Source organism: Hemiscyllium ocellatum, chromosome 22, assembly GCF_020745735.1.
Source record: "Hemiscyllium ocellatum isolate sHemOce1 chromosome 22, sHemOce1.pat.X.cur, whole genome shotgun sequence".
Classification (NCBI taxonomy): domain Eukaryota; kingdom Metazoa; phylum Chordata; class Chondrichthyes; order Orectolobiformes; family Hemiscylliidae; genus Hemiscyllium; species Hemiscyllium ocellatum.
In genome coordinates, this window is record NC_083422.1 from 18,339,042 (window position 1) to 18,360,461 (window position 21,420).

At 41.9% G+C, this 21,420-nt stretch overlaps 1 protein-coding gene across 3 annotated transcripts in view; it reads right to left on the reverse strand.

Annotated features, from left to right (window-relative positions):
- plce1 (phospholipase C, epsilon 1) overlaps window positions 1-21,420 on the reverse strand; it is a 324,372-nt gene that overhangs the window by 106,988 nt on the left and 195,964 nt on the right. For all 3 annotated transcript variants that reach the window (XM_060841909.1, XM_060841907.1, XM_060841910.1), the window contains exon 3: window positions 13,383-13,699. In XM_060841909.1, coding sequence (XP_060697892.1) covers window positions 13,383-13,699 — 317 coding nt within the window. The remainder of the gene's footprint in view (window positions 1-13,382; window positions 13,700-21,420) is intronic.

A 21,420-nucleotide genomic window follows, 5' to 3' on the forward strand; every position in this document is an offset into this window, starting at 1 on the left:
TCCTCATTAATCTTTTGTTGAAGGCAGCAACTGTTGTATCATGACAGCTTCCCTCTCCCAGCACCTCAGTTCGTTATTTATGGTACAACAATAACTCAAGTCTGATCTTGTCTTCATCTGATGACCCAGGCAGGTAGAGGCTGAGTATCAATGTGACTTTCATCTCTAATTGCTGGATGAAGGGATTAAAAGACAATCCCAGGAGCTCACCTGTTGGGTCTCACGCAGCACACAGAAAAGTTGGGAACCTTTGGGTCTGGATGACTCAGCACTGCCACTCTAAAGCTGAGTCTTTACTCACTGTACAATTGGGGGAATCAGTCGGCCTATATTGAAGTTTCCTGTAGTTATCAGGAGTGCTGTACCATTAGCTGTAGCCACAAGTCTTCAGGCTTTCAGCTAGTTTCTGTAGACGAGGTTGCGAGTTATTTAAAAACTACTTTTCACCGCTCTCCCAGAAGCCAAGGATTGCGGTACAATTTAATTTTTGTCTTTTATTTGATTTTTCAACTAACATTGCTTTCTAAATGGCAGCACTTAGGCAAGTGAGGACGTATACTTTTGAATTTTATGGTTTTCCATTCCTGGAGACTTTGTGTTTGGAAGCTTGCTCTAAAAACTCCCAGTGATCAAGACGTAAACAAGATCTAAACGACTTTGGCTGTAACTCAAATCTGTTCAGGTTTCTTTTTTAAAGGGGCCAGATCAGGATGGATCAAATGGTGTCCATAACGCAGCGTCATCTTCTCTCCTGGAACTGATTCCTAAGACAATCACCTTGTTATGGGATCAATGACCTGGTCAACTTTAGGCTGGCGCTCTTGGCTGAAGGATAGTAATTAACCAGATCCTGGCGGAATTGCTAGGCTCTAATTTGAATAATGCATCCACCTGAACTAGTGAGTGCAACGTTACATATAAAAAGAGGCACACTTGGCGGGGGGGCCATTAACAAAGTCAGCCTAATATCACACAACACCGGGTTATAGAACAATACAGCACAGAACAGGCCCTTCGGCCCACAATGTTGTGCCAAACATTTGTCCTAGCTTAAGCACCTATCCATGTACCTATCCAAATGCTGCTTAAAGGTCACCAATGATTCTGACTCTGCCACTCCCACAGGCAGCACATTCCATGCCCCCACCGCTCTCTGGATAAAGAACCTACCCCTGACATCCCCCCTATACCTTCTACCTTTCACCTTAAATTTATGTCCCCTTGTAACACTCTGTTGTACCTTGGGAAAAAGTCTCTGACTGTCTACTCTATCTATTCCCCTGATCATCTTATAAACCTCGATCAAGTCACCCCTCATCCTTCGCTGTTCCAATGAAAAAAGGCCTAACACTCTCAACCTATCCTCGTACAACATATTCTCCATTCCAGGCAACATCCTGGTAATTCTCCTCTGCACCCTCTCCAAAGCTTCCACATCTTTCCTAAAGTGAGACAACCAGAACTGCACACAGTACTCCAAATGTGGCCTTACCAAGGTCCTATACAGCTGCAACATCACCTCACGACTCTTGAATTCAATCCTCTGCTAACGAACGCTAATACACCATAGGTCTTTTACAAGCTCTATCCACCTGAGTGGCAACTTTCAAAGAGCTATGAACGTAGACCCCAAGATCCCTCTGCTCCTCCACCTTCCTAAAAACCATACCGTTAACCCTGTTTCCGCATTCTTATTTGTCCTTCCAAAATGAACAACCTCACACTTGACAGGGTTGAACTCCATCTGCCACTCCTCAGCCCAGCTCTGCATCATATCTAAGTCCCTTTGCAGCCGACAACAACCCTCCTCACTATCCACAACTCCACCAATCTTCGTATCGTCTGCAAATTTACCCTTCGACTTCCTCTTCCAAGTCATTAGTAAAAATTACAAACAGCAGAGGACCCAGAACTGATCCCTGCGGAATCCACTTCTAACTGGGCTCCAGGCTGAATATTTACCATCTATCAGCTCAACAGGTTTAATTGGAAGCACACTAGCTTTCGGAGCGCTGTTCCTTCATCAGGTGGTTATCAGAACGAGTGTCGCTCGAAAGCTAGTGTGCTTCTAATTAAACCTATCAGACTATAAGCTGTTGGTGGGCAGCACAGTGGCACTGTGGTTAGCACTGCTGCCTCACAGCGCCAGAGACCTGGGTTCAATTCCTGCCTCAGGTAACTGACTGTGTGGAGTTTGCATGTTCTCCCTGTGTCTGTGTGGGTTTCGTCCATGTGCTCCGGTTTCCTCCCACAGTCCAACGATATGCTGGTTAGGTGAATTGGCCATGCTAAATTGCCCGTACTGTTAGGTAATAGGTAAAATGTAGGGGTATGGGTGAGTTGCGCTTTGGTGGGTCGGTGTGGACTTGTTGGGCCAAAGGGCCTGTTTCCACACTGTAAGTAATCTAATCTAATCTAACCTGATGTTGTGTGATTTTTAACTAGTGAGTGGCACGGTGGCACAGTGGTTAGCACTGCTGCCTCACAGCGCCTGAGACCCGGGTTCAATTCCCGACTCAGGCGACTGACTGTGTGGAGTTTGCACGTTCTCCCTGTGGGTTTCCTGTGCAGGTCAGGTGAATTGGCCATGCTAAATTGCCCGTAGTGTTAGGTAAGGGGTAAATGTAGGGGTATGGGTGGGTTGTGCTTCGGTGGGTCGGTGTGGACTTGTTGGGCCGAAGGGCCTGTTTCCACACTGTAAGTAATCTAATCTAATCTAATCTAATTTTGTACACCCCAGTCCAACACCGGCATCTCAAAATCATCATCTGCTTAAGTCTGGAAACTAGATTTAAACCTTTCTCACTCAGAGGCAGATATGCAGCAACCTAATCAGGCTGACACTTTAAGATCCAAAAGAACGGCGGATGCTGGAAATCAGAAATAAAAACAGACATTGCTGGGAAAACTCAACAGGTCTGGCAGCAACTGTGGAGAGAAATCAGAGTTAAAGTTTCAGATCCAGGGACCCTTCCTCAGACCACTTCAAGATAATGTCTGTTGAGCCCAAGCAGAAATAATTTGCATTTGAATATGTGAGAAGTGTAAATGAATTGGAATAACAAATGACTGACTTTCATGCACTTCTTCATTGATGGAAATTATAGCCTGTTCACTTACTCATGCCCATTTTCAGAACGATGTATTACTTTGGCTGGAATCTTCTCCCATTAATCCTACAGGAATGACAGAGTGGTTTTCCAGGAAACCTGACTCTGACTGGGCCTTTAATCTTTCCCAGAGTCTTGTTTACATCTTGATCACTGGGAGTTTTTATAGCAAACACAGATACAAAGTCTCCAGTAATGGGAAACCATAAAATGCAATGATATGCATCATCACTTGCCTAAGTGCCGCCACTGCCTGGAAAGCAATATTAGTTGAAAAATCAAATAAAAGACAAAAATTAAATTGTACCGCAACCCTTTGTTTCTGGGAGAGCTGAGAAAAGTAGTTTTTAAATAACTCAAGCATTTCTATCTCGAGAGACCTTTTGAATACAGGATCTCAGCAGGACTTTGGAAGCCATAGGAATACAGAGAAGATCTGGGAAGTTTGCGGTCTAGCAGCTCCCCCCCCACTATCCCGCCTTATTCAGAGGTTTTGATATGAGATCAGCGAGGCTGCCGTGAGCAGAGCTCCTAAAATGTGGAAAAAGTAAGACAGCCTGTCCAACCATGGAAGGAAGTGGCTGAGGAAATCAGAGGCAGCAATGTATCACCTCCAACTGAGAGACATTGCATCAAGGATTCAAAGCTCATTAACAGTATTTCCTCCATCTGCAACCCCCAGTCACAACCCCCACCGCCCGGTATCACATCACACCTTCTCCCCCATCTCCACATTGTAATGACCCCCCCACGACCCCCCCACAACCCCCCCCACCCCCGTATCCCAACCCTCTTCATTCACCTGCCATCACCACTCCCCCAAGGTCTGCTCCTCCATCCCCTGCCACCCGCACCTCAATACATCTCCATCCCCCTCTGTCACACCCCCCCCATTACAATGTCACAGCCTTCGACAGCAATACATTCTACAGACTCACCGTGCTCTGGCTGAAGAAATTCCTCCTCATCTTAGTGTTAAGAGTGGTACCCTTTCACTGAGGCTGTGCCCTCAGGGTCCTAGTCTCTCCTACTTGTGGAAACAGCTTCGCCATGTTCATTCTATCCACATCTCTCCGTATTCTGGAAGTTTCAATAAAATCCTCCCTCATCATACTGATTACCAAATCCAGAACTGGCTGATCCCTAGTGGGCTCCAACACAAAAGCTGCTCCAAAACGATCATCTCACAGACATTTCACAAATTCCTTTTCTTGGGATCCATTACCAACCTGATTTTCCCAGTCTACCAGCAAACTGAAGTACCCCATGATTATGGTAATAGTACCTTTCTTACACGCACTTTCTGTCTCTGAGTTATTTTCTACTCCACGTCCTGATTACTGCGAGAAAGTCCGTGCAAAACTGCCATCAGGGTCTCTTTTCCTTTGCAGCTCCTCACCTCTAACCACACAGATTCTACACCTTCCGACTTTATACCACTTCTTGCTAACAGTTTAATTTCAATTTTTACTAACAAGACAACTCCACTTCTGCTGTCCATCCACCTGTTATTCCCATAGGATGTGTACATTTGGATAATTAGTTCCCTGATCCCTTGCAACGACGTTACTGTGATACCCACAACATCATGTCCGCCAATCTCATCATTGGCCTTGTTTCGTATATTGTGCACATTTAAGGACAATACCCTCAGTCCTGCATTGGCTTCCACCCCTTCTCAGACTTTTTCTCTTTAACTGCTGTGCCTGAAGTTAGACTTCTGACCCTTTCTGTACTCTCTGTGCTGTTACCTATTCTGGAAGCTTTAATAACCTCTCCTGAGCCCTTCCCCTTCTTTAGCAAGTTTAATTCTTAAGACCTTGATTTATTCCATCAGTTTGTCTAACTAATCCAAATGCTTTGTGCAATAAGGTACAAAGCCTTCAACTTGGTTCTATTATTGAGTTTCCCTGCACTTTTATGATTCCTTGGTACAAGGAAGGAGTCAATGAAAGTTGCATTAAAGGCCACAAGCAGCAGAGACCATTTCAGCCACAGAGGCTGGAGCTAACTAACAATGCAGTATCAATGAATATAATTCACTAAACATGTTCATCAATTCAATCAGTGATATGAGGGCAGAAATGTTGCTATTGCATACAAGTTAAACAAATGTAATGTTCTGTGAATATATATTCCAAACAGATATTGGCAATGCTACACAAAATATGATAGCTGTGGGACTTCTTAAAATTCTTTGATACCCCTTTTGTTCTGTTGCACTTCTGCAAAGATGATGAAGTATACAAACCATCAAAGGATCTGTTTGAATTATAGCCAGCTGTGCTGGAATAAAAAAGTCCTATAACCTCGTGCCAATAATGAAACTGGTATTGCAGTACATTACATCTACTCAGAATGTCTCATTTATGGGACTTAGATTAGAATCTGGATAAAACAGATGGAACAAAAATCAGCACTTCTTTATAAAAAAGATCATTCATCCCGACTTCATTCATTCATTCAGAAAACCTTTTAACATCGAATCGCTTCTTAGATTGCATCTTGTCTCCATTAATCCATGAGAAATCCATTCCACATCTTTGACTCTTTCAGGAAAGAATTGTGTTTTGATATCAGTCACAGGTTCAAACAAAAACAGTGAATTTGTATCATGTCCCAAACGTGTAACAGGCTTCAAAGCAAATTGCAATAACTTTCCAGTTATGAGACTGGACCAACAACCGACCCGGTTTTCTTCATCCAATCTTCCAAGAGCAGCCTAACCTGCGAGTAACTGAGTCTACAGGTTACACATGGGACTCATCCACCAACTCAGAAATAACTCATCAAACCTGAGGAGCAAATCTTAGCAGGACTGATACATTTAATGGTCAGGTCCTAGGGAGTGTTACTGAACAAAGAGACCTTGGAGTGCAGGTTCATAGCTACTTGAAAGTGGAGTCGCAGATAGAAAGGATAGTGAAGAAGGCATTTGATATGCTTTCCTTTATTGGTCAGAGTATTGAGTGCAGGAGTTGGGAGGTCATGTTGCAGCTGTACAGGACATTGGTTAGGTCACTGTTGGAATATTGCGTGCAATTCTGGTTTCCTTCCTATCGGAAAGATGTTGTGAAACTTGAAAAGGTTCGGAAAAGATTTACAAAGATGTTGCCAGGGTTGGAGGAATTGAGCTATAGGGAGAGGCTGAACAGGCTAGGGCTGTTTCCCCTGGAGTGTCAGAGGCTATGGGGTGATCTTATAGAGGTTTATAAAATCATGATGGGCATGGATAGGATAAATGTGTGGGGTGGGGTGGGAGGGGGTGTGGGGGGGAATCCAGAACTAGTGGACATAGGTTTAGGGTGAGAGGGGAAAGATATAAAAAAGACCTAAGGGGCAACTTTTTCATGCAGAGTGTGGTACGTGTATGGAATGAGCTGCCAGAGGGCATGGTGGAGGCTGGTACAATTGCAACATTTCAAAGGCATCTGGATGGGTATATGAATAGGAAGGGTTTGGATGGACATGGGCCGGGTGCTGGCAGGAAGGAACTAGATTGGGTTGGGATATCTGGTCAGTGTGGATGAGTTGACTCAAAGAGTCTATTCCCGTGTTATAGATCTCTGTGACTCTATGAGTGGAAACAAGTCATTGTCTGTCCTAAAAAGGTTATGTAAGGAGCATACCTGAATAAACAAAATGTAATGCTTTAATGGCATTTCTAACTAGAATGTGAGATTGGTCGGGAGCAGGTTCTAATCATAACAAATAACATTACTAAATAGTGGTCCTGAGGGCTACACAGCCTGCCCTGGATTAGGAAGATTCAAACATTTTTAGAACCTCTGCTCCAGTTTGCACACTAATCTGAAAACCACTTGAAAATTCCCCTGGATAAAACAGTTAAATGTCTCAAAACGTCTACAAAACATTGCCAATCCTCATTGTGAAGTTATACCATTGATCAAGGTCTGTGTTTTTTAGACATTGAAGGGGAGCTGAGAAGCAGAAGTGATGCAGCCCCATCCTCACCCCGCTGGGTAACGTGCTTGCCGCTGTTTTGACTGCGGTAGCTTGTTTGGCATTTCCGCTGCCGAGAGGCAGGGGAGCTCTGTACAATATGTGAATCAGGCTGTCTGTGTTCACTGGGCTCAGGAAAGCCAGCAGCAAAATGGGACTGGGTACACCCGATATCTCGTTATAGCAACGCTTGTGGGTCAACTTTCTGTCATAATCAGCTGACAACCTGTCACCTCCAAACTTTGTATTAAAATCTCTCACCTTTCCTGACCCTCTTGCCTTCCTGTCAATGCCCCCATTAATAATCATTCCCTGTCTCCTTTCCTTCCCAATTTCCACTTTGAACATCTCCTTTTCTACCCTCTGATTTCTTCACATTCTTTCTTCTGCTCAATTGCCAGACCATCACTGCTACTCTCTAACACTACACTCTTCTGCTCTGTGACCAATCCAAAATTCCCCCCAAGCCAGATCAACTGACAGACTAAGAGCCACAAATCTACAATCTACCTTGATTGCTCACTGGCACCTATTCACAAGGGAGCCCGGCTGTAGTGCCGAATGTTGGTTTCCCCATGTGGTAGTCGACAAATCTCTCAACATCACCAGTTGCCAAGACAAGAAAATGGTAACGCAATCCTGTTGTTAAATTTAATTGACAGGGTGTCTACATTCCTGCTATTTCCAAGCAATTCCCTACCCCACAGACCTGGATCCTCCTTGTTAGTTTTGGGGACATCTTTTCTGAAATGCAATTATAACATTGCATGGAAACATTAAAACGTGCATAAAGAAAGCTAGGGATGGCTAAAACAGAGTAGGTGCCAGGTGAATTTCAGTTAGGTGGCTGTCGATGTCCTGTCAGAATCCATCCTAAGGAACATAGGGGTAAGACCATTTAGCACCTCAAGCCTGTTCCACCATTCAATCAGATCATGGCTTAGCTGTGGCCTAACTCCATATGCCTGCCTTTGGCTCACATCCTTTAATACCTTTGCTTAAAAAGGTTTATCTAGCTCAGATTTAAAATTAACAATAGATCCTGAATCCACTGCTCTACCACCCTGTGGGAGTAAAAGTGCTTCCTAACATCTCTTCCTCCTCTGAGCAGAGAGCTGAGGCAACTAAGTGAAGGCAGTGGGCCTTTCCTTAAAATATACAAATCAGAAACAAATTAATCATCAGGCCCCAAACAATGTTTTAATTTTGATCTGAACAGGAGTGTTTTTAAAAAAAAATCTCTGGGGTTGGCAACATTAGGATTTCCTCTGAAACGACACTCTAGCCTTCGCTACAGTGGGACATCGTCTGAAAACCTTCAACCTCACACTGTCAGAACTATAGCTGATGGTTGAGGGTGACCTGAATTCATCCTCTCCATTTGAGGTAGTGTGTAATCCAATGACATGTTAACTGCAGCCAAGGGGGACCACTGGCAGTTAACCTAGGCTCAATCTTAATATCAGCAAAACTACATTGTCTTCAGACCTGTCACAGCAATGTTGAAAACCCTTTCTGCCTAATGCTGCAGTGAAATGAATGTGTTAAATGTGTCATGGGCAGTTGCTGATGCATTTCTGTCTCCGTATAATATGTTTATATGAAAGAAATCTTGCATTCAGCTCACTGGGAGTTTGGTGCAGACAGCCAGTACTTTGCCTTGATTGAAAGGCTCTGCTCAACCACGAGAGAGTCAACCTGTTCCACCTCTCCCCTTGAGTGTTGTTTAATGGTTGAGATTCATAAAAAGCTGACAAGACCTGAAAACTGGCCATGAAGACATGCTGGTAAGCGGAGGGAACAGTTATATACATTTACTTCCAGCCTGTAATTATCTAGGATAACAGTGGAGACTAAACAGATGTTAACTGTGAATTTCTTCAGAGAACAGAAAGTACCCTTTGACAGCTTCTTGGTGGTGCTGATAAATTTCATTTGTTTAAAGGGTTCTGACTCCATTTTAACAACGGAAGAAAGGTGAACAGTGTATTGCATTTTGAGTTTTAAGCTGCTCATGTGATGAAATCAAATTCAGGATATCCAGTCGTGCAAGTGTGTTAAGAGAGCTATGAAAAACTAATTTTACATACTGGCTGGGGGGTAAAGGATTGAAGATAGGGGAGAGAGATGTGAACAGAACTAGAGTGTCTTCACAATGATAACAGTGATGGGAGGCTAGACAAAGAGTTTGTGATACATTCACCCTGTATTGACCCCTGATGGAGCAAGATGACATCATATCATATCGATATATATTTCCAATTTTGTCACAGCATAATAAAAGTTAAATCTTATAAAACTTAGAAGAAAAAACATGAAAACCCTGGGCACATAACAATGCAACTAGTCCTGCCATTCAGATAAATTAACCTTAATTATTTTTGGACATTACTTACTGATGAAATCACAGAGTTTGGGTCACAGTGACCCCTAAATGAATGCGGTCATTCAGGGTTTATAACAAGAGTGACCTAATGTCACATAACAGGAAATTTTAATCCTTCCAGAAAAACAGAGGATTTTGCTTTTCAAACTTTGTCAAAGGGCCAAACATTCTGGTGCATTACGTTGCGGGCATCAAAGAATGACCTGATCACAGTCTTACATTAGGGCCAGATTTCAACCAATAAAATAAACCTGCTTAATAAAAGAAAAGCTCTACCACCTGTCAGAAGGACAGTGATGGATGAAAACAAAAAAGTAACAGGTCTAGGTCAAAGGTCCCTTTTATGCACCATCCAATTTTCCAAGTCATTGTCTTCAATAAAGAGACTCCGATGAAGTCTCAGACCAGCATCAGACCAGAACTCATTCTCACCTATTCCTGGCAGGAGGGTAGATTTAAGTTCAAACCAGGGCTTCTGTTTTTATTATGATAAGTTACTAATAAGTTAAAGTGGAAAGAATAAATTAAGAGTTGAGAGAATACAAAAGTTGAAGCAGAATTTGACATGAAAGTATTCATGAAATTGTATTTGGGTGTCATATTACAGCAATAAAGCTATGCCTGATATTTAATTGAATCATTGAGATGGAGAGAAGTACAACACGGAAACAGACCCTTTAATCCAACTCGTCCATGCTGACCAGATATGTTTAAAGAATCATAGAATCCTACTGTGTGGAAATACACTATTTGGCCCAACTAGTCCACACTGATCATCTGAAGAGTATCCAGACCCATTTCCCTACCCTATTACTTTACCTTTCCTCTGACTAATGCACCGAACCTACACTGCCGTGAAGACTACTGGCAACCTGCCATGGTTAACTCACCTAACCTGCACATCTTTGAACTGTGGGAGGAAACCGGAGCACCCAGAGGAAACCCACGCAGAATACTTGCAAACTCTACACCGACAGTCGCCAGAGACTGGAATCAAACCCAGGTTCCTGGTGCTGTGAGGCAGCAGTGCTAACCAGTGAGCCACTGTGCTGCCCCAGGTAAACGTAGTCGCATTTGGTCCATATCCATCTAAACCCTTCCTATTCATATATCCATCTAGATGCCTTTTAAATGTCGTAATTGTGCCCACCTCCACCATTTCCTCTAGCAGCGCATTCCATATATACACTACCCTCTGTGTGAAAAAGTTTCCCCTCGGTCTCTTTTAAATCCTTTTCCTCTCACCCTAAACCTATGCTCTGTAGCCTTGTCTATTTACCCGATGCATGTCCCTCATGATTTTATAAACTTCTTTAAGGTCACACCTCAGTCTCTGACATTTCAGGGAAAATAGCCCCAGCTTTTTCATCCTTTCCCTATAGTTTAAACTGTCCAACCCTGGCAACATTCTTATGAATCTTTTCTGAACCCTTTCAAGTTTAACAACAGCCTGCCTATAGCAGGGAGACCAGAATCGCACACAGTATTCCTAAGTGGCCTAAGCAATGTCCTGTACAGCTGCAACATGACCTCCCCTTTTGCAAAACATACAAAACTGATGGGAGTCAAAGGAGTTTTGAAGTTTCACTGTAAGTTAAAACAAATTATGTGACCAATCTGACCATTTCAGTTCCTCAGGATATTGTCAACCATTTTATACATACCTCACCACTTCAAACAAAACCAAAAATAATATATGTACATTATGACTCAAAAATATGCAACTTTTTGTTGTTAACATTATCCAAAAGCTAGAATTGTGCTATAGACTGCAAATAAAACTAAACATGCTGCACAATTGTTCCTATTAGGGTACAACATAAAAGAAATTCCGGGAGAAAATACTCAATTTTCCTTCCAATGACTGCAGATCATCAGAACTAGTAATTAGAAATATTACACGGTATAGTAAACCAAAGTCAGTTTATTTTCCAATTTGCCTCATGTCAATTCCTGTCTGTTGTTATTTTCAACCTCAATACCACCAATTAAACACAAAAGATCGAGAAGAGCTCATCCACCAATGATACTTTCATGAGACATTAGAGCAAGCCACACAGTCAGTATCATGACTACCAATGTACCTTAGAGTTTCCTATCGGATAGTGCCCCAAAATGTTAGTGTCTGAGTACAGAAAAAAATAAAGCAACACTAAAGAAGAGAGCCAATTCTAGAAACAATACAGTCAAACTATACTTTAAAAAATACACCATGACCCAAATTGCAGAAATGACAACCATCCAGAACATGAAAGGTAAACTGGAAAAATAAATGGCATCAAGGAAAATTTTAGGGAAATCAAATAAAAAATTGAAATAATCAAAGCTTTCCCATTAGCTTCATGCCTTTCCTTCTAATTAAACTGTCCTTCTGTATTTTTTCCCCTCCACTGTAGTAACTTATAAAGATAAATTGCTACCTATTTTTATTTTGAGACCTCAGTTGGAAAACAATTGCAATCAGAGTTGTGGACATTTGCTGTTCATCACTGTTGACTCAGGAAAGCAGTAAATGAAGTATGAAAGTACATAGTGTTTCACACAGTGGAGTACGGCTGGAAGATGCCAATGCATACCTTAATAAAACATTATTGTCATGCCATTCTCTCAATCCCCTGGGTACATCATTTCCAAACAAACACCATCAGTAACCAAGTACAGTAACATGAGTACAATGAAAAAAACCCATGTCCTCAGGAGTAGTGCAAAATGCACAATAGCAAATCACACAAGCACATTTTACCTCTCAAACATTTTTTTCTTTTCTAATGAAGGCCAATTTGACACATAAACATTTTAAACTTGTGCTATGTTACTCTTTACTACTCGGTTTGTCCACATCTGCAGGTTTTACTGTGAATGCTATCACCCTCCCCTTTATGGCCAAGGAACGTATGATACCTGCACGTGACAGCCACTCTGATGAGGAACACTGAGGGGTGCCAGTGAAATGATTAGTTGAAAGACTGAGAATTTGTAAACTAATCAAGGAAAATAACCGAGAACACTCAGTCATCCTTATGCATCTCGGCATTTATGGACGGTACATGTTTCACATATGCAAACAATGTTAGTTTCTTTAATTCCTCATTTTTAAGTGTTTTGAGAGAAAACAGGTATCACAAAATCTGCCATGACTTGGAATTTCCTTACAGTTAGTTTAATTACCAGTGTTTTGCTGGGGGCACAGTACAAATCCTATTTACCAGGGTCAATATAAGCTCCAACACTGGGTGGCTGAACCTCACAGAGCCAGGTTCAGGCAACCATCTGTGTGGAGTTTGTACATCCTCCCATGCCTGTGTGGGTTTCCTCTGGGTGCTCCGGTTTCCTCCCACAATCCAAAGATGTGCAGTTTAGCTGGATTGGCCATGCTGAATTGCCCACAATGTCCAGGGATGTGCTGGCTAAGTAAATCAGCCTTGGGAAATACAGGCTAACAGGGATGTGGTATTGGGAGTGGGTCTGGGTGAGATGCTCTTCGGAGAGTCGGTGTGGGCTCGATGGGCTGAATAGCCTGCTTCAAAACCGTAGGGATTCTGTTCTATGATTCTATAAACAAGCTCATGACAATGGAGATAGAATGGTATCAGCTCTGAAGATACTCTAAGTTCATGACTTCAAACTTTCAACAGCATCAAAGTTTCTTTGTTAGCATCTTCCAAACCCCATTACTATCTAGAAGGACAAGGACAGCAGATATATGGGAATACACCACCTTCAACTTCTCCTCCACAGCACATGGACTGAAGCGGGTCAAGAAGGCAGCTCAACACCACCTTCTCAAGAGCAACTGGGAATGGGCAATAAGCACTGGCCAGCCAGTGATACCCACATCCCACATGTGAATTAGAAAGCCACCAGCTTCAACCAGTTAAATAAAATGAAATCCATGTTGAGGTAGAAGCTATGCATCAACTTACCTCATTAAATCTTGACACAAGATCTTCAATTGCATTGTGATCCCCATTTGCATCGCTGAAAGTGGGTGCTGACGTGGAGGTCTTGAGTGGGGATGACCTATTAGAACAACTTGGATTCGCTAAATCCCTGGTCAGAAAGCAGAGGTAGTCAAGTGGTAAGACCTTGCGATAGAGTTCCTGCTCTTGCTCGGTCAGAATACTGGCAATCTCTTCAGGGAATTGAATCAGGTGACGAAGGTCTGCCAGTTCCTTGCTGATGCCAGCCACATTGGATGGCAGGGTGCTCGTGCCAGCCATTGTTATACAGAGTTGGCGCTCTAGAAAACAAAGACAGTTTACCATGAGCTCATCATCTCATTAAAATATACAGAATACAAAGCGCCTGCATTTTAGTGAGACACTTTTCAATCTCAAACATAAATGCTGAATATCATCAAAATTCAAATGAGAATAGTTTACAACTTTTCATATCATTATATCGAACAATGTATTTTAAAACAGAGTGGAATACGAAAACATTTCCAAACACACAGACTGTAGAGTTGATACAATTTAGCTACACTCACTCCATGTGCAAAGATCCATCAAACCTTCAAGCTACTTCAAAACAATCCAAATATGGCAATATTTGTAAAGCACCACCTTATGAATTTAATGTAAAGAATCTGAAATAAAAATATTCTTGCAGGGGTACGATAGCAGAGTTGTTACGTTACCATAGGCATGGACAATTAATCTGGGAAAGAGTTAAATTTCACCATAGTAGCTGAAGAATTTGATTTCAGTTTACTAAATTAGATCCTAATGTTAGGATCAGTAATTTGGTAGTGAAGGTGATTGCCTTGAAAACCCATTAGGTTCATTAATATCCTTTAGGGTACTGTATTTACCATTCTTATGGGGGTCTGGCCCATGTGCAACTCCAGACCTAGATGTGGTTGACTATACTTTCCCTTGGAATAGTCTGCAAACCTCCTTCAGTTGTATTGAAGTAAGTTGCTCAACTCTACCTTCAAGGACAATTATGGCAATGAATGTAGGCCTTCTTTCTACATCTTATGAATCAAGTCAAAAACAATTGTGAACACATTTTGTGTGATCTAATCCTTTTGTGATCCCACTAATCATCAGGGCAAAAAGACACTCCATATTATTTCAAAGTCAAAGTCAGTCACTGAAATAATCTGTTCTGAGATGCCAGGTTCTGGTTTGTATAATTTGCAGTTATTTTGAGAATATCAAATGGCAATATGATTGTAATTTCATTTGACTGGATTTGATATGTTCGCGGTTCTGAAAAATTTCTTCATTAACTCAGATTGTTCATGTGGTTTGGCATCTGACAGAGATTAATGTCAATCATGGCTTCATCACTGTAAAGTGGTCAAACTTCTGAGTTCGGTAAATCAATTCAACAAAACACTATGGTATGGAAACCTCCATAGAATTATCAAGATTTAGAAGAGTCCATTCAGTCCAAATGATGCTTGTACTATCTCTTTGTTAATGCAATCCAAAAGGAATTCTATTCCTCTTCAGTTTCACATCTAAGTCAACTGCTTCTAAATGACTAATCTCTACATGACATGCTCTAACAACGCTGTGAACATAAGTTTTCTCCTATCATAGTGGCAAATCTAAACTGATGTTCTCTCATCATTAACTCCTGCTGCATTCACTATAAATTGAAAGCTCTATCCTGGAAGGTAGGCGTCATAGTTCTGTACAGTCTGCAGTGCTAATTACTGTTCAAAAGCAGTGAGGCGACACTCTCAGTCAGCTGGCCTGACATCCATACCAACTATTAGAAAGGTCAGGTCAATAGCAGACAGCTCATTTGTGACAGCACTCAGAAGAAGCAAACATGTTCCCTGTTGTGGTAGCATTTACTGTAACAGTGAACATCGAAACGGATAGCTATAGTCATGAGCAAGGATAAAATAGGTAGGACAGAAAGCATAGACTAGACATAAAAATGAAAATAATTAGGCAGCAAAATGTTGTTCACTGATGAAAGCCAATTTGATGAGAAAAACACTTACTTTAGGAATTAAAGTACTCTAAATGCAATCAGGGTAATACATGTGTATGAAGTACTAAGTAGAATATCAGACAAACAGTATTTGAATACCACACTCAGTTTCTAATTTATATAAATTGGATAGAACTCAATTCAATGCAGAGTGGTCAAATTCACAGATAATAAAAAAATGGAATGAAGTGGAATGGTTGGTGGGGTGGGGGAGGGGTGGTGAAGTAGTGGTAGTGGGTGAGGGAAACACTTGGGCATAAATACAGCTTTAATCAAGAAGCTGCCATAAATCTTTTATCTGCTGTCAGTTGATATCTGCAAACGGTGGGGGCTAATGATACATGAAGTTAATACAAACATTGGATTAAAAATGAGCAATCTCCTCAGACAAACGTTTAACAAGGAAATTGGAATCCAGGAGTGTTAATGGATTCAGAACTTAACAGCTCTCGGGTTTTCTCCCTTTAAATTGAATTAGTGTAAATTTCAGGCTGACAAGAATGAAGCTGCATCAATTACAGTCAGGTCAGCTATTCAACCCTACTATAGTAACAAGAGGAGATGACTGTAACTCTGGTCAATATAGAATGCCTCACAGCAGTCGAGTGACCCTGGTCACTTCCAAAAATAGCAATTGACTCGATGGGGATGAAGGTACGCCTGGAAGATAGGACTGAGACCCTCAACCGAGGTAATGTCACCAAGAGGAGAATGCTCTCACCCGAGTTTGACCTGTTTGATTAGATTCCCTACAGTGTGGAAACAGGCTCAACCAGTCCACACCGACCCTCCGAAGAGTAACCCACCCAGACCCATTTCACTCTATCTAATGCACTTAACACTATGGGGCAATTTAGCATGATCAATTCACCTGATCCGCACATCTTTGGACTGTGGGAGGAAACCAGAGCACCCGGAGGAAACCCACACAGACATGGGGAGAATGTGCAAACTCCACACAGACAGTTGCCCGAGGCGGGAATCGAACCTGGGTCCCTAGTGCTGTGAGCCACCATGCCACCTTCATCCCCAATGAGTCAGCAGCCTGAAAGCAATGCTACAGTGAGGACAGCTGACTGACGGTAATGATGGTACATTTAGTCATCTCATGTAATGCAGTTATCAATAAAGTAAATATGGAAACCTAAATACTTGATTAAATCAATAGGTGATTGTCAAAGGACCTAACTGAAGCTGTATAGACCAAGACCCTGATTGTTGGTACACCAGCGTCTCCTTTGTAACACGGAATGCCAGAAACTGTTGCAGACTGAAGTCCAGCTCATAAATCCAACCACTCATATTTTCGGGGGCTAGGATTTGAGGCTGGTTCTTACTTCATGTATACATAATACCCAGTGGCAGCTGCCTCCACTCCACTCACGGGTTTTCAAGTCACAGTGTGGAAAGGAGACCAGGTTTATTCTCAGTGCACCTTTTCAGGCTAGCCAGGGTCTCTCTTTGGAGAGATGAGGCTCCGTGTAGATACAGTCTTGGGCCAGCATGAAGCTACTGGTCAGGATCCTTTGGGGTAGGGAAATCAGGTACCAAATAGTGTGGAGGTGGAGTCAGGAATCCTTGGTGGGGGTCAGATGTCCTTTGGAACTACGAACTGTGGAGAAAACTGTGCAAAAGATTCATACACACGTATCGAACAGTTCAACCTCTCAAGACCTGTCAAAAGCCATCTAGAAGTGTCACTGCATTAATGATCGTCAACGAGTCAAAATATGGTTTTATAAATGTGTGTTTTGCATAGTATATGCTAATACCGAATATTAAGCAATAGAACCATATTTTTACTGTGCGCATGAGCACTTGTGGGTACTTGATGAATTGGCACAGTTGGTCAAAGGGAACTGGGCAATAGTAGGCACCAAGTTGTCAAGAGGGGCAATGGGGGATAGGCAGAGGGTATTAGGATGCTTTGGTTCTCATGAATGTGGCATGGGGAGTCATGGGGGTTAAACAGGAGTGAGGGGATGTGAGGGGAGGAATGTTTTAATGCTTCTCCCCTTTAGGAGAAGTAAGGTATCTTTTTGCAGTAAGTAAGCCATCCTTAGGAATTTTGAAAGAGCATGCTCATGCTTAGAAGGTTCATAACTCTTTGAAACTGCCAAATTGTCAAGGAACTGTCCAAAGAAAAAAATGTGTGGAGTTTTTAAAGAACTGCTAGTTCAGTGCTTGTTCACACAAACCTGCAGTAGGATGTGGCCGCATGACTGATTTCCTAGACTACCTTTGTAATAGGGTGCCTACTAAACATGCATTTTGATAGACAGTTCCACTGTTTATTGGGTGAAAGTGTTTGTTGACATAAGGGATGACATTGCTAAGGCTGAAGCACATAAGTGAAATGTTTGTTTTTATATACTAAAAGGCTTTCAATGCATAGACTTTTGTAACCAATGAGAGTTTTTTCCCACCCCACCCCCAAACGACACGGTCAGCATGCTTCCAGATGTTTGCTCATGGTGTATACTCGATAAGTTGGCAAAACAAGGGAAGAGCAAAGAGTGGTGAGTAGGGGCATGAGTTGGTATCAGAATATAAAGAGCCAAGAGAATGCTTCGAGACATAAGGGAAAATGAGGGACATTTGGGAATGGCTGGATTGTCATAGGATGGTATAGGGGCTATGAGGGGTAGTGGGGAATGGGCACATGGGCATAGAGTCGCTTGGGTTTTAAAGGATTATGGGGGAATAGTATAGGGGTATTGAGAGATCTGGGGAAAGGTATTGGGGTAGAAATTGGCATGAAAGCAAAGCATGTGGGGATGAGTGAACATGAGCAGGAGGAGAGCTTTATGCTTTATTCTGCCCAGCTCATCTTGGGAAGCAGAGCCTCTATGGCTCTTTTTGGCTCTCCCAGCCCAATTCCCAATCCATCCTGCCCTGAACATCAGACACGTATTGGCTGTTTTTAATGGTGGGATTCTTGGAGCCAGGACTTCTCCCACCTCTTCATACCCAAAGTCTGGAATGAAAGCTGGGAACCGTGTCTCAGATACAGTTTCCTACTTTGGTTATGAAGGCACAAAATAAACAATAAAGTTGAACATTTGTGAAGAAAAGAACCATGATATAGACCTCCACCATTTGAGGACTGAGGGTGGATTGGAAAACTGGAGATCTTTCAATTGGAATGAAAATGGTATTTCTTATAGGGAATTGAGGGAGGGGGACAAGTTGGGAAACTGAGGAGTTAACGTAGACGATCAGTCTTATTAGTGGCAGTTCAGGCTCGAAGGACTGTCTAGTCTTCTTGATCTTATTTCTTATATTCTAGACTTGCGATTCAGAATAGCTCATGTAAAATCAGGACGAAAGCTCAAAGGAATCCCTTTCCATAATAAGAAATGGAACCTATTTGTGGAAACAAAAGCCAGCTGCACAGTGTGATATGCAAACACCAGGTATTTCTTTTTGAACATTTAGAATGAGCCATGCAGCTTCCTTATCATGTGAATCTCGAGCTGCTTACAACAGTATTTTAACTTTACAAAGTGGATTATGACAGCAGAATGAGTTGGGTTGAAAACAGTCCTGATGAAGGGTCTTGACCCAGAACGCTGACTTTCCTGCTCGTCCAATGCTGTCTGACCTGCTGGGCCATTCCACCTCCACATTTTATCGACTCTGACTTCCAGCATCTAAGTCCTTACTATCTCTAGAGCCACCACAACCCATTGTAACATCTCTAGCCATGAACACAATCTGAACACCAGCTGACCCCACTTTGCGAATAAGATAGCCGTGTCGCGATGAGGAAAGTTTTGCAGCAGCAATAACTGCACATCTCCTGACTACCAAACTTGGTAGAATCATTTGAAACCTTGATGCAGATAATTTTATGTTACTCAGCTAAAAATATGAACTTGAATTGACTTTTATTCACCATGGTGTAAATGCTGAGAGAAATATTATACAATATATGGCAAGAGATGAAATACTGTGGCACTCGTGTGTGTTTTTAAATGGCAACAATGAATTCTCATCAATTCCTAAACACTGGTCAACACAAAGGGAGAATACCATGACATGAAACCCATATTTGTCAATTGTATAAAACACACTGATTTGTGCAATTCCAATATGCTACGACAGGGAAATGGCTCAATTGTACTAACACTGATGCCTGAACAATGAGATGCTAAATGCTCTTATCAAGCTGAAACATGAATAGGTTAACATCTACAATAATAAAAATAGACAATGCAAATCTGTTATTAACACGGTTTGGCACAAACACTAAATAATGACTATCACATTGCATTAGAGGTAAGGGACTGCCCTTGACATCAAGGCTGACATAATTGTCACATTTGACTGCATTTGGGATCAAGGAGCTCGATGGGAGTCAGACAGAAAGAAATCCGCTGGTTGGGGTCACATTTGGCACATAGGAAGATAGTTGTGGTTATTGGAAGTCAGTCATTTCAGCTTCAGGACATCTCTGCAGCAGTTCCTCAGGGTAGTGTCCTAGACTCAATGATCTTCAGCTGCTTCATCAATGACCTGCCATCCGTCATAAGGTCAGAAGTGGGGATGTTCGTGATGAGTCACAATGTTCAGAACCATTCGCGACTCCTCAGGTACTGAAGCTGATCATATCCAAATGCAACAAGATCTGGATGTTATCCAGGATTGGGCTGAAAAATGGCAAGTAACATTTACCTAAGTGCCAATTAATGACCATTTCTATCAAGAGATTGGTGAATTATCACCCCTTGATATTCAATGGTATTACCATCACTGAACCTCCTACAACATCTTCCGGACTGTTACCAATGACCAGAAACTCATCTGGACTTGCCATATTAATACTGTAGATACAAAAGCAGATCAGAGACTAGGAATTCTGCAGTGAGTAACTCATCTTTTGTCTCCCCAAAGCCTGTTCACCATCTACAAGGCTCACATTAGGATTGTGATGGAATACTCCCCTATTTGCTTGGATGGATACAGCTCCAACAATCAGCTTGACACCATGCAGGACAAAGCAGCCCACTCCCACTTGATCAGCACCAACTCACAACCATTCACTCCCTCCACCACTGACACTCAGTAGCAGCAGTGTGTACTATCAACAGGATGCACTGCAGAAATTCACCAAGGCTCCTTAGACAGCACCTTCCAAATCTACAACCATAGCCATCTAGAAGGACAAGGGCAGCGGATACATGGGAACACCACAAACTGCAAGTTCCCCTCCAAGCCACTCACCATCCTGACCAGGAAATATATTGGCATTCTCTGGGTCAAAAATCATGGAATTCCCTGCCTAAAAGCATTATGGGTCAACCTACAGCACATGCAGTGGCTCAAGATGGTGCCTTTGCAATTGAAAAAAAATGAAGACACTTGAAATTTTTAAGAACTATGAGCATTTGCATTGAGGACACAGGTAATAGGAAACCTATTAGAAGCAATAGAAAATAATGGCAATTACATGTTCTTTCCATTATAAACTAAAATCAATATAACCACACAAACGGTAGCTTGAGATTAGAGATCTAATGTATTTTTGAGATTACTGTGGGAAGAAATAGGCAATATTATGCAGCAACAAAATAGCCCATATTAATTTTATCAGAAGTAGTAGAGAGATTGAATTGCAAATCGGGACTCAAATACAAAAGCATTTCCAAAACAATAAATTGCTGCTGAAATAGTACACACATTCAATTGTAATGCAAGGGGAATGATGTTTCTTGAGCTATTGATATGACAATATAATTGCTTTGTAATGCATGTCAGATTTAATCTGCAGAACAGGAAAAGGAATAAACATTACATTTGTAATTTAATTGCATGCAGAAAAATCCTCTTTGATCTGCTTTCCACCTAGAAATGTTGAGGTGGAGAGTTGTCTGACACTTTAATCAGCCTCCATAAGCACAGACCCTTTTCTGTGCTATTTCCATCTTGATTATTGGAGGAATGACCTGGCAATATTGTCACTGGGTTAGCAATCCAGGGACCCAAATATTGCCTGGGAACCCA